At 39.8% G+C, this 13,181-nt stretch overlaps 1 protein-coding gene across 1 annotated transcript; it reads left to right on the top strand.

Annotated features, from left to right (window-relative positions):
* The first annotated feature begins 11,378 nt into the window (after positions 1-11,378).
* On the top strand, positions 11,379-12,745 carry LOC121018188 (dnaJ homolog subfamily A member 1-like). Its single transcript, XM_040456803.1, has one exon. The coding sequence runs from the start codon at positions 11,394-11,396 to the stop codon at positions 12,585-12,587; it is 1,194 nt and encodes a 397-aa protein (XP_040312737.1). The 5' UTR covers positions 11,379-11,393; the 3' UTR covers positions 12,588-12,745.
* Positions 12,746-13,181: the final 436 nt, after the last annotated feature.

Here is a 13,181-nt window from a genome sequence, read left to right as displayed (position 1 = left end):
GAGCCGAAGTCAGACACTTAACAGACTGAGCCACCCAGGTGCCCCATTTCATTTTATTTTTTAACTTATATCCAAATTAGTTAGCGGATAGTGCAAGAATGATTTCAGGAGTAGATTCCTTAATGCTTCTTACCCGTTTAGTCCATCCCCATCCCCAACCCCTCCAGTAACCCTCTGTGTGTTCTCCATATCTAAGAGTCTCTTATGTTTTGTCCTCCTCCCTGTTTTTATATTATTTTTGCTTCCCTTCCCTTATGTTCATCTGTTCTGTGTCTTAAAGTCCTCGTATGAGTGAAGTCATATGATGTTTGTCTTTCTTTGACCGAGTAATTTCATTTAGCATAATACCCTCTAGTTCTAGCCACATAGTTGCAAATGGCAAGATTTCATTCTTTTTGATTGCCAAGTAATACTCCATTGTGTATATATATATATATATATATATATATATATATATATACCACATCTTCTTTATCTATTCACCCATCGATGGACATTTGGGCTTTCCATACTTTGCCTATTGTTGATAGTGTTGCTTGCTATAAAAAATTGGGGTGCATGTGTCCCTTCAAAACAGCATAGCTGTATCCCTTGGATAAATACCTTGTAGTGCAATCCTTGGGCTGTAGGGTAGTTTTATTTTTTATTTTTGGAGAAACCTCCATGCTTTTTTCCAGAGTGGCTGCACTAGCTTGCATTCCCACCAGCATTGCAGAAGAGATCCTCTTTCTCTGCATCCTCATCAACATCTGTTGTTGCCTGAGTTGTTAATGTTAGCCATTCTGACAGGTGTGAGGTGGTATCTCATTGTGGTTTTGATTTGTAGTTCCCTAATGAAAAGTTATGTTGAGCATTTTTTCATGTGTCGGTTGGCCATCTGGATGTCTTTGGAGAAGTGTCTATTCATGTCTTTTGCCCATGTCTTCACTGGATTATTTGTTTTCTGAGTGTTGAGTTTGTAAGTTCTTTATAGATTTTGGATACTAACCCTTTATCTGATACGTCGTTTGCAAATATCTTCTCCCATTCTGTCGGTTGCCTTATAGTTTTGCTGATTGTTTCCTCTGCTGTGCAAAAGCTTTTTATTTTGATGAGGTCCCAATAGTTCACTTTTGCTTTTGTTTCCCTTGCCTCTGGAGACGTGTTGAGTAAGAAGTTGCTGCAGCCAAGATCAAAGAGGTTTTAAGCCAAAAAAATTTTTAAGGAAAGTTCTTTTTTTTTTTTTTTCAACGTTTATTTATTTTTGGGACAGAGAGAGACAGAGCATGAACGGGCGAGGGGCAGAGAGAGAGGGAGACACAGAATCGGAAACAGGCTCCAGGCTCTGAGCCATCAGCCCAGAGGCCGACGCGGGGCTCGAACGCCCGGACCGCGAGATCGTGACCCGGCTGAAGTCGGACGCTTAACCGACTGCGCCACCCAGGCGCCCCAAGCCAAAAAAATTTTTAATGTTTATTTACTTGTGACAGAGTGCGAGAGAGAGAAGGGCAAAGAGGGAAACACAGAATCCAAAGCAGGTTCCAGGCTCTGAGCTGTCAACACAGAGCCCAAGGAGGGGTTTAAACCCACGGACTGTGAGATCACGACCTGAGCCGAAGTCAGACGCTTAACTGACTGAGCCACCCAGGTGCCCCTAAAAGTCAAAATTTTACACATGGAAGAATATATCTGCAACCTTGGGATAGGTAAATATTTCTTAAAGAAGACATAAAAAGCACTAAATAATCTCATACCCATTAGGGTGGTTGCTATAAAAAAATAACAGAAAATAACATGAGAGGGAGAGGATATGGAAAAACTGGAACCTTTACACACCATTGGTGGGACTGTAAAATAGTTCAACCACTGTGGAAAACAATATGGAGTTTCCTCAAGAAATTTAAAACAGAACTACCATATGATCCAGCACTCCCACTTCTGGTTATATATATCCATAAAAATGGAAAGCAGAGTCTCAAAGAAATATTACACACTCATGTTCATAGCAGCACTCGTCACAATAGACAAGAAGTGAAACAATCTAAATGTCCACTGACAGATGAATGGATAAAGTGTGGTATATACACACAATGGAATATTACTCAGCCTTAAACAGGAAGGAAATCCTATCACAGGCTAAAACATGGATGGACTTGAGGGCATTACACTGGGATAACCAAGTCATCAAAAGACAAATGTTGTATGATGCCATTTATACACGCTATATAGAGTAGTCAATATCACAGAGACAGAAAGTAAAATTGAGGTTGCCAGGGACTGGGGAGGAGGAATAGGGAGATATTGTTTGGGTAGAGGGCTTTAGATGTACAAGATGAAAAAGTTCTGGACATCTGTTTCATAACAGTGTGAATTAATTAGCACTATTGAAATGTACACTTTAAAGTGGTTAAGATGGTAGACTAAAAAAAAAATTTTGGTAATCTTTATTTTTGAGGGAGAGACAGTGCGGATGAGGGAGGAACAGAGAGAGGGGGAGACACAGAAGCCGAAGCGGGCTCCAGGCTCTGAGCTGTCAGCACAAAGCCGGATGTGAGGCTTGAACTCACGAACGGTAAGATCATGACCCGAGCTGAAGTCGGATGCTTAACCGACTGAGCCATCCAGGCACCCAAGATGGTAAATTTTATATCATATGCTTAAAAAAAATTTTTTAATGTTTTGTTTATTTTTGAGAGAGAGAGAGAGAGTGAGCATGAGTGGGGGGCAGAGAGAGAGAGGGAGACACAGAACCTGAAGCAGGCTACAGGCTCTGAGCTGTCAGCACAGAGCCTGACGTGGGGCTCGAACTCACAAACCGTGAAATCATGACCTGAGCCAAAGTCAGTCGCTTAAGCGACTGAGCCACCCGAGTGCCCCTATATCATATGCTTTTTACCACAGTAAAAAACTTAAAGTCTCTATGGAAAAAAAGAATTTAACATGAAAGAAAAAAATTAATTATGCTTCATAAAATTAAGAAGAATTTTTAGTCTTTATTTTTGAGAGAGAGAGACAGACAGACAGAGTGTGAGCAGGGGAGGGGCAGAGAGAGAGGGAGACACAGAATCAGAAGCAGGGTCCAGGTTCTGAGCTGTCAGCATAGAGCCTGTCTCGGGGCTTGAACTCTCAAGCTGTGAGTGAGATCAAGACATGAGCTGAAGCTGGACACTTAACCGACTGAGCCACCCAGAAACCCCAATACTTCATGAAAATTTAAACTAGCCATTCCTTAAGACAATGAAAAGGCAAATCACATACCGGTAGAAAATATTCATAGTACATCTATCTGCATTAAATGCTATGGTGCTCCCTCCAAATTTCCCTTCCACAACTGCTGGAAGTTTTAGCAGCTAGAGCAACAGGTAATTCTGCCTCTAGACATTTCCATTGGCCAGAGTGAGCTGCCAATAACAGAATGTCTCAGTCCTGAAAGAGTTTGCAGATATGAATGTGGAGGTCACTGTTATCAACTCAATTTATAGTTCTGAGTGAAATCCCTTAGGAATAGAGAAGATATTTACGACAGAGTTTTGAAGAAATACAATGTTTAATGTTTGGGTAAAGGAGGGAGAAGAGAAGGGAAAAAAAGAAGAAGGTGAGGGAGAAAGGGAGAAGAGAGGTAAGGGTATCCAGAGAGATGGGAGGAAAACTAGAATTGCGTGGAGACATTAAAGTCAAGAGAAGAGGATGTGCCTGAAGGGAGGTAGTTTATCAAATGCTGCCACAAGATTATGTGAGAGGAAGACTAAACAATGTTTATGAGATTTAGCAATATGGAGGTCACTGGAGACAAGAGGTCAGAGCAATTTATTTGCATCATGGGGCACAAACCAGATTGATGAGTGAGAGGTTAGGAAATAAACACAGCAATGAAACAACTCTGAAATATTTTTGAATGAGAAGAAAAGAGAGAACTAGGTTAGCATTGGGAGCAACTACCTGAATCAGATGGCAAAATGTTTAAAAACTCAATTTAATTATTTTTAAATAAGTGCTGCATTCACTTGGTTCAAAGGTTTTTAAAAATTATACATTGAGGGGAGCCTGGGTGACTCAGTTGGTTAAGCGTCCAACTTCGGCTCAGGTCATGATCTCATGGTTTGTGAGTTCAAGCCACACATCAGGCTCTGTGCTGACAGCTCAGAGCCTGGAGCCTGCGTTAGATTCTGTGTCTTGCTCTCTCTCTGCCCCTTCATTGCTTGCATTCTCTCTCTCTCTCTCTCTCTCTCTCTCTCTCTCTCTCTCTCAAAAATAAACATTAAAAAAATTTTTAAATTATACATTGAGAAGTTTTACTTTCATATTCTTTATAATCCACACCCCCTACCTCGTCCTCTACATGTAACCACTGGCCATTAGTTTTAGGAAAACTAATGAAAAAAAATTTTTTTCAACTTTTTAAATTCCAGCTCATCACCATACAGTGTAATATTAGTTTCAAGTGTAGAATTTAGTGATTCAACACTTCCATACATCACAACAGGTGCCCTACTTAATCCCCATCACCTATTTAGTCCACCCCTAACCCACCTCCCTTCTAGTAACCATCAGTTTGTTCTCTATTGTTAGGACTCTGTTTCTTGGTTTGCCTCTCTTTTTTTCTCCCACGTTTATTTGTTTTGTTTCTTAAATTCCACATGTGAGTGAAATCATATGGTATTTATCTTTTTTGATTGGTTTATTTTGCTTAGCATTATAGTCTCTAGTTCTATCCACATTGTTGCAAATGGCAAGACTTCATTCCTTTTTATGGCTGAGTAATATTCCACTGTGTGTGTGTGTGTGTGTGTGTGTGTGTGTGTGTGTGTGTGTGTGTATAATCTTTACCCATTCAACAGTAGATGGAAACTTGGGCTCTTTCCATAGTTTGGCTACCTTAGATCATGCTGCTATAAACATTATAGGTGCACGTATCCCTCTGAATTAGTATTTTTGTATTCTTTGGGTAAATACTTAGGAGTGCAATTGCTGAATCATAGGGTAGTCCTATTTTTAACTTTTTGAGGAAACTTCATACTGTTTTTCAGAGTGGCTACACCAGTTTTCATTCCCAAAAAGTGTAGGAGGTTTCCCCTTTCCCCACATCCTTGCCAACACCTGTTTCTGTGTTGTTGATTTTAGCCATTCTACAGGTGTGAGGTGATATCTTATTGTAGTTTTGATTTGTATTTCCCTGATGATGAGTGATGTTGAGCATTTTTTCATGTGTCTGTTGGCTATCTGTAGGTCTTCTTTGGAGAAATGTCTCTTGATATCCTCTGTCCATTTTTAAATTGGATTATTTTTTTTTTGGGTGTTGAGTTGCATACATTCTTTGTATGTTTTGGATACTAACCCTTTATCAGATATGTCATTTGCAAATATCTTCTCCCATTCTGTAGGTTGCCTTTCAGTTTTGTCGATTGTTTCCTTCACTGTGCAGAAGCTTTTTATTTTGATAAAGTCCCCATAGTTTCCTCTTGGTTTTGTTTCCCTTGCCTCAGCAGACATATCTAGAAAAATGTTGTTATGGCTGATGCCAGGCAAATTACTGCCTGTGCTCCCCTCTAGGTCTTTAATGGCTTCCTGTACCACATTTAGGTCTTTCATCAATTTTGAATTTATTTTTGTGTATGGTGTAAGAAAGTGGTCCAGTTTCATTCTTTTTCCTGCTGCTGTCCACTTTTCCAATACCATTTGTTGAAGAGACTGCCTTTTTCCCATTAGATATTCTTTCCTACTTTGTTGAAGATTAGTTGACCATACAGTTGTGGCTTCATTTTTTTAATATTCTGTTCTGTTGATTTCTATGTCTTTGTTTTGTGACAGTACCATACTGTTGTTTTTTTTTAAGTTTATTTATTTGTTTTGAGAAAGAGAGAGAAGGGGAGGGGGCAGAGAGAGAGGGAGAGAGAGAATCCCCAGCAGGCTCCACACTCAGGGTGGGGCCCGCAGCAGGGTTTGATCTCATGACCACAAGATCAGGACCTGAACCAGTATCAAGAGTCGGACATTTAACCAACTGAGCCACCCAGGCGCCCCAGTACCATTCTGTATTGATGACTACAACTTTGTACTATAGCTTGAAGTCTGGGATTGTGATGCCTCCAGCTTTGCTTTTGTTCTTCAAGATTGCTTTGGCTATTTGGCTATTTTGTGTTCCATACAAATTTTAGCATTGTTTCTCCTAGCTCTGTGAAAAATGCTATTGGTATTTTGGCAGGGATTGCATTAAGTGTATAGATGTTTTTGGATATTATAGACATTTTAACAATATTTGTTCTTCCAATCCATGAGCATGGAAGGTCTTTCCATTTCTTTGTGTCCTCTTCAATTTCTTTCATCAGTGTTTTATAGTTTTCAGAGTACAGGTTTTTCACCTCTTTGGTTAGGTTTATTCCTAGATATCTTAAAAAAATTTTTTTTACATTTATTTATTTTTGAAAGACAGAGAGACAGAATACAAGTGGGGGAGGGGCAGAGAGAGAAGGAGACACCGAATCTGAAGCAGGTTCCAGGCTCTGAGCTGTCAGCACAGAGCCCAACACGGGGCTCGAACCCACAAACTGTAAGATCATGACCTGAGCTGAAGTCGGACGCTCAATCCACTGAGCCACTCAGGCGTCCCTTATTTCTAGATATCTTAAGGTTTGGGGTAGGCAGATAAGAGCAAATACTAATGTAAATTAATGTTCCTCCCCTCTTTCTTACACAAAGACAGCATACTAGCTTTGATTTTTTTCACTTAACAATAGATCTTGTACATCTTCCCAGATCAGTACCTACAGAGGAACACAAGTTGTTTCCTTTTGCTGTCCCTGCTGAGTGGATAGAGCATTTTCTCACTGATTCCCATCTTCCACTGATGCTTGCTCCCAGAAATGTTTCCAGACTACCGGTGTGAAGGGATGGTAGACCTCCCTTGGCTTCAGGGAAAGCATTAGGCTGAGAAAACTTGTGTAGGGGAATTGTGCACCAGAGCTGCTCCAGAAATGCAAGCTGAACCGAGGGGATGTGGCTTAGGGCACAAAAAACACTACATAAACCCATACCAGGAAAGTGAATGGAAGATGTTTAATCTTTTAGAGAAGAACCTTTCCCCCAAGCCCCTCCCCATCCCACGTTGTTGGGGAGGAGAGTGGTTATTAGGTGACCTGTTGCCTTTGCACATGTGTTTAAGCCTCAAATGAATTTCCTGTCCTTAGCAGAATTCTCATTCCTGCCCTCAGTCATAGGACTCAGGCTCTCAAGCCTTTCTGGGGTTGCCGGGCAGATCTGCCTCTGTGCCATATAACAGCCCCCTTGGAACTTATTCTGGGCTGTGGATTCCTTTGTTATGTCACCTAGTAACACTTTCTTGTTCACTTTCCATCTTCTAGAATTTTGCTGAAATTTTCATCTCCCAATGGAGAAATGTCTATTCAGATTCTTTGCCCATATTTTAGGTGGGTTATTTGTCTCTTTATGTTTGGGTTGAAAATGTTCTTTATATATTCTGGATTCTAGTCTCTTATCCAACATATGATTTACAAATATTGTCTCCTATTAGGTGAATTGTCTTTTCACTTTCTTAGTGGTGTCCTTTGAAGCACATTTTTTAATTTTGGTAGAATCTTACTTTTTCTTTGGCTGCTTCTGCTTTTGGTTTCGTATTTCAGAAACAATTGCCCGATCCAAGGTTATGGTTTACACCTATGCTTTCTTCAAAGACTTTTATAGTCTTAGTGCTTAGATTTAGGCCTTTGACTAGTTTTTAGTTAATTTTTGTATATGATGTGAGAAAGGGTGCAAAATCACTCTTTTGCATATGGATATCCAGTTGTCCCAGCACTATTTGTTGAAAAACTATTATTTCCACTTGAATGGTCTTGGCATCTTTGTTGAAAATCAACTGACCATAAAGTGAGAGAGTTTATTTCTAAAAAAAATTTTTTTTTCAACGTTTATTTATTTTTGGGACAGAGAGAGACAGAGCATGAACGGGGGAGGGGCAGAGATAGAGGGAGACACAGAATCGGAAACAGGCTCCAGGCTCTGAGCCATCAGCCCAGAGCCCGACGCGGGGCTCGAACTCACGGACCGCGAGATCGTGACCTGGCTGAAGTCGGAGCTTAACCGACTGCACCACCCACGCGCCCCGAGAGTTTATTTCTAGATCTCAATTCTATTCCATTGTGTCTCTCCTTACCCCACTACCACACTGTCTTGATTAGTGTAACTTTGTAGTAAGTTTTGAAAGTCAGAAGCTTGAGTGCTCCAAATTTATTCTTCTTTTTCAAGATTGTTTTGAATTGTTTGGCTATTCTGAGATCTTTGAATTTATTAATTTTAGGGTCAGCTTGTCAATGTCTGTGAAGAAGTCAGCTATGATTAAAAATTGGCACTTTAACTTTTCTTAATATCAAAGTACTTGTAATATACCTCAGCAATGTTCATAAACAACATCTCAACATGAATATTGAGAATTATACACATATTTATTATTTATGTTCATTTGCTCAATAAAATTCCTTGAAGCTTCTGTTCAGAGGGTGGCAGTTGAAAATCATAGCAGAGGGGAGCCTGGGTGGTTCAGTTGGTTGAGCATCTGACTCTTGATTTTGGCTCAGGTCATGATCCCAAAGTCATGGGATGGAACCCTGCATCAGGCTCTGCACTGATGCTCCATCAAGCATGGAGCCTGCCTGAGACTCTCTCTCTCCCTCTGCCCTTCTCCCCTACTTGTGCTCTCTCTCTAAAATAAAAAAAAAAGAAAGAAAATCATAGTAGAACTTTCTAACTTTGTGAAAGTCTATATATTTTTATGTTATCCCTGTGAATCATAATAATATACACACCAGACTAACACAACATAGGATTCTTTTTATCTTTCCTATGTGATATTTTTGTTGCAGAGGATAAATGTTCACAAGATAGCAGACAGATTCCTCTTTTTTTGCTTAAACACAGAGTTCCAAATAAGACTGTTCAATGAAAATATTCTCTAAAGTCACTGTATTTCTCAACTACATTGAGATGAATCTTAAAATTCAATTCAAGAACTCTCACATGAGTACAGACTTCCTCTTTCCTGAAAGAGAATATCTGTGAATCACATCAAATCAAATGTAACACTTTGTAATTTATTATTATTATTTTATTTTATTTTTTAAAATTTACATTCAAGTTAGTTAGCATTAGTGCAACAATGATTTCGGGGGGTAGATTCCTTAATGCTCCTTACCCATTTAGCCCATCCCCCTTCCCACAACCCCTCCAGTAACCCTCAGTTTGTTCTCCATATTTATGAGTCTCTTCTGTTTTGTCCCCCTCCCTGATTTTATATTATTTTTGCTTCCCTTCCCTTGTGTTCATCTGTTGTGTGTCTTAAAGTCCTCATATGAGTGAAGTCATATGATATTTGTCTTTCCCTAATTTTGCTTAGCATAATACCCTCTAGTTCCATCCATGTAGTTGCAAATGGCAAGATTTCATTCTTTTTGATTGCCAGGTAATACTCCATTGTATATATACACCACATCTTCGTTATCCATTTGTCTGTCGATGGACATTTGGGCTCTTTCCATACTTTGGCTATTGTTGATAGTGCTGCTATAAACATTGGGGTGCATATGCCCCTTCAAAACAGCATACCTGTATCCCTTGGGTAAATACCTAGTAGTGCAATTGCTGGCTCATAGAGTAGTTCTATTTTTAATTTTTTGAGGAACCTCCATACTGTTTTCCAGAGTGGCTGTACCAGCTTGCATTCCCACCAGCAATGCAAGAGATCCTCTTTCTCCGTATCCTCACCAACATCTGTCGTTGCCTGAGTTGTTAATGTTAGCCATTCTGACAGGTGGAAGGTGGTATCTCATGGTGGTTTTGATTTGTATTTCCCTGAGGATGAGGGATGCTGAGCATTTTTTCATGTGTTGGTTGGCCATCTGGATGTCTTCTTTGGAGAAGTGTCTATTCATGTCTTTTGCCCATTTCTTCACTGGATTATTTGTTTTTTGGGTGTTGAGTTTGATAAGTTCTTTATAGATTTTGGACACTCACCCTTTATCTGATATGTCATTTGCAAGTATCTTCTCCCATCTATTGGTTGCCTTTTAGTTTTGCTGATTGTTTCCTTTGCTGTGAAAAAGCTTTTTATTTTGATGAGGTCCCAATAGTTCACTTTTGCTTTTGTTTTCCTTGCCTCTGGAGATGTGTTGAGTAAAAATTTGCCGTGGCCAACTTCTGATGGAGAATGGCACTACTGAGTAACTTCTGTGGGTTCAGCCCATCTCTTCCTTGTGAAACTTCTTCAGTGATTTATACTAATCAACTTTGATCTGACCCAGATAAAGTGTTTAATTGTTGACCCATGGCTTTCTTCCCTTACTGCTCACCCTGTTATTGCCCAAGACTCCTGTGTTGCCACATCCAATGATCCACTTTCCTCTCACGTAACCTTTAGACACTGTTGCCTGCTCTCTGCCTTGTTAACTTTGTTCTGTGAATTCTTTCAAGATATTATACCACCCTGGATCTCCCACTTCTAAACATATGGTCTCTCTTTTCTCCAGAATTCTCTCCTGTCTCCCCACCACACCCAAAAGATATGTCTCAGCCACCCCCGTCTTGCTCATGGCTTTCATAATCATTCCTATCCTGATATCTTCTTCTCATCTAGTCTTGTTCCCCCTCTTGCCTACTGGGCCTATCTAGTTGGATGTCATATCATTTCAAATAAAGTATGTCTGGATATGGACTTACTTTATTCTCCAAATCAACTTCCTTTCAACTTCATTTCTTAGTGGTAACAACCATTTCCCAAGGTCAGTTCCATGCCCTTTCATTCCTTATATCTAATCAGTTGCCGTGAAGTTCTGTAGGTATTTTCTGGAAGAATTCTCAAACCAATTGATTCATCTCCATTTCTCTTCTTTCTACAACTTGTTCAATTACTTATGTAACATCTTCATGAAGTCAAGAGAAATCTAGTAAGAGCTTTAATCTGCAAGGCAAGTACACACCTGGAAAGCAAGTTAGGACCTAAAGCCTGGGCCAGATAAAAATAAGCCATTGATCAAGATTGAGGGCTATTTTCAGATGGTATCAGGAAGGACTGATATAGCCATTACCTCAATATTGTATTGCTATAACTCCTTAACATGTCTCCTGGATACTGTATGCGACTAATGTATTTTGCTCTTAGCCACTTCTATACTTTTATTTATTTGGTTAGTCCGGGTTGGTGGTAATAGCTTAGTATTATCTCACTTAAAATTTACTGACTTTGTCAGAAAAGCTTCAGTACCATGGTTAAACCAAGAATGGTCAAATACAGGGAACTTTCCAAACGCTCGCTAAAAAGTGGAGGAGCGGCGGCTGCCCGAGCTGCGCCCAGAAACGCGCTCCTTCCTGCTCCCCCCCACCGGCCTTGGCCCCCTCACCGGCTGTAGAAAATGGTGAAAGAAACTACTTACTATGATGTTTTGAGGGTCAAACCCAATGCCACCCAGGAAGAATTGAAAAAGGCTTACAGGAAATTGGCTTTGAATTACCACCCTGACAAGAATCCAAATGAAGGAGAGAAGTTCAAACAGATTTCTCAAGCTTATGAAGTGCTCTCTGATGCGAAGAAAAGGGAATTATATGACAAAGGAGGAGAACAGGCAATTAAAGAAGGTGGAGCAGGTGGTGGTTTTGGCTCCCCCATGGACATCTTTGATATGTTTTTTGGAGGAGGAGGAAGGATGCAGAGAGAGAGGAGAGGTAAAAATGTTGTGCATCAGCTCTCTGTAACCTTAGAAGATTTATATAATGGTGCAACAAGAAAACTAGCTCTGCAAAAGAATGTGATTTGTGACAAATGTGAAGGCCGAGGTGGTAAGAAAGGAGCGGTAGAATGTTGTCCCAATTGCCAAGGTACTGGAATGCAAATAAGAATTCATCAGATAGGACCTGGAATGGTTCAACAAATTCAGTCTGTGTGCATGGAGTGCCAGGGCCATGGGAAACGGATCAGTCCTAAAGATAGATGTACAAGCTACAAGGGAAGGAAGATAGTTCGAGGAAAGAAGATTCTAGAAGTTCATATTGACAAAGGCATGAAAGATGGCCAGAAGATAACATTCCATGGTGAAGGAGACCTAGAACCTGGACTGGAACCAGAAGATATTATCAGTATTTTAGATCAGAAGGACCATGCTGTTTTTACTAGGCGAGGAGGGGATCTTTTCATGTGTATGGACGTACAGCTGGTTGAAGCACTGTGCAGCTTTCAAAAGCCAGTATCTACTCTAAACAACAGAACCATTGTCATTACCTCTCGTCCAGGTCAGATTGTCAAGCATGGAGATATCAAGTGTGTGCTGAATGAAGGCATGCCAATTTATCATAGACCATACGAAAAGGGTTGCCCAATCATTGAATTTAAGGTAAACTTCCCTGAGAATGGCTTTCTCTCTCCTGATAAACTGTCTTTGCTGGAAAAACTCCTACCTGAGAGGAAGGAAGTAGAAGAGATTGATGAAATGGGCCAGGTAGAGCTGGTGGACTTTGATCCAAATCAGGAAAGAAGGCGCCATTACAATGGAGAAGCGTATGAGGATGATGAACATCACCCTAGGGGAGGTGTTCAGTGTCAGACCTCTTAATGGGGTCAGTGAAGAACACTGCTGGTATTTTATATGCAGTAGTGAACGAATGAAGGACTATAATCATAGCTCACTACTTGCTATTATTGTTTTTGTTTTAATATTCAACTATAGTAGTGTTTTAAAAGTTAAATGAAGAATAAAAAATATAAAAGCTCAAAAAAAAAAAAAAAAAAAAGAATGGTCAAGTACATACCTAAGTTGGTTTCCATGAAAACCAAAAGATGAGCAAAGAGGTATAATCCTTAACTTAAGATATTGTTCACTAGGTCAATAGAATAGTGTCAGGAACTGGAATTGAAGTAGAGCTTTCCAGAACCAGGGGAGACACAAACCAAAAAAATAATGGGCAAAAGTTTTTCTAAGCTTCCTGAGCTTCTCTGCCACCTGAAGAACAAAAATAATTTAAACCTTCACAATGAGCCTTATCTGAACTCTAGTCTTTGACTGCCAACAAGGCTGAGTGTCTCTTTCAGAAGAGTAGCTAACACTTATACAATACTTTCTTTTATATATATATGTATACACATATATATACATATATTTACATTTTTAATTTTTATTTATTTTTGAGAGAGAGAGAGAGCAGGGGAA

The sequence above is a fragment of the Herpailurus yagouaroundi genome, unplaced genomic scaffold (assembly GCF_014898765.1).
Source record: "Herpailurus yagouaroundi ecotype Mexico unplaced genomic scaffold, PumYag 218, whole genome shotgun sequence".
NCBI lineage: Eukaryota > Metazoa > Chordata > Mammalia > Carnivora > Felidae > Herpailurus > Herpailurus yagouaroundi.
This window is presented reverse-complemented; position numbering and strand designations above follow the sequence as displayed.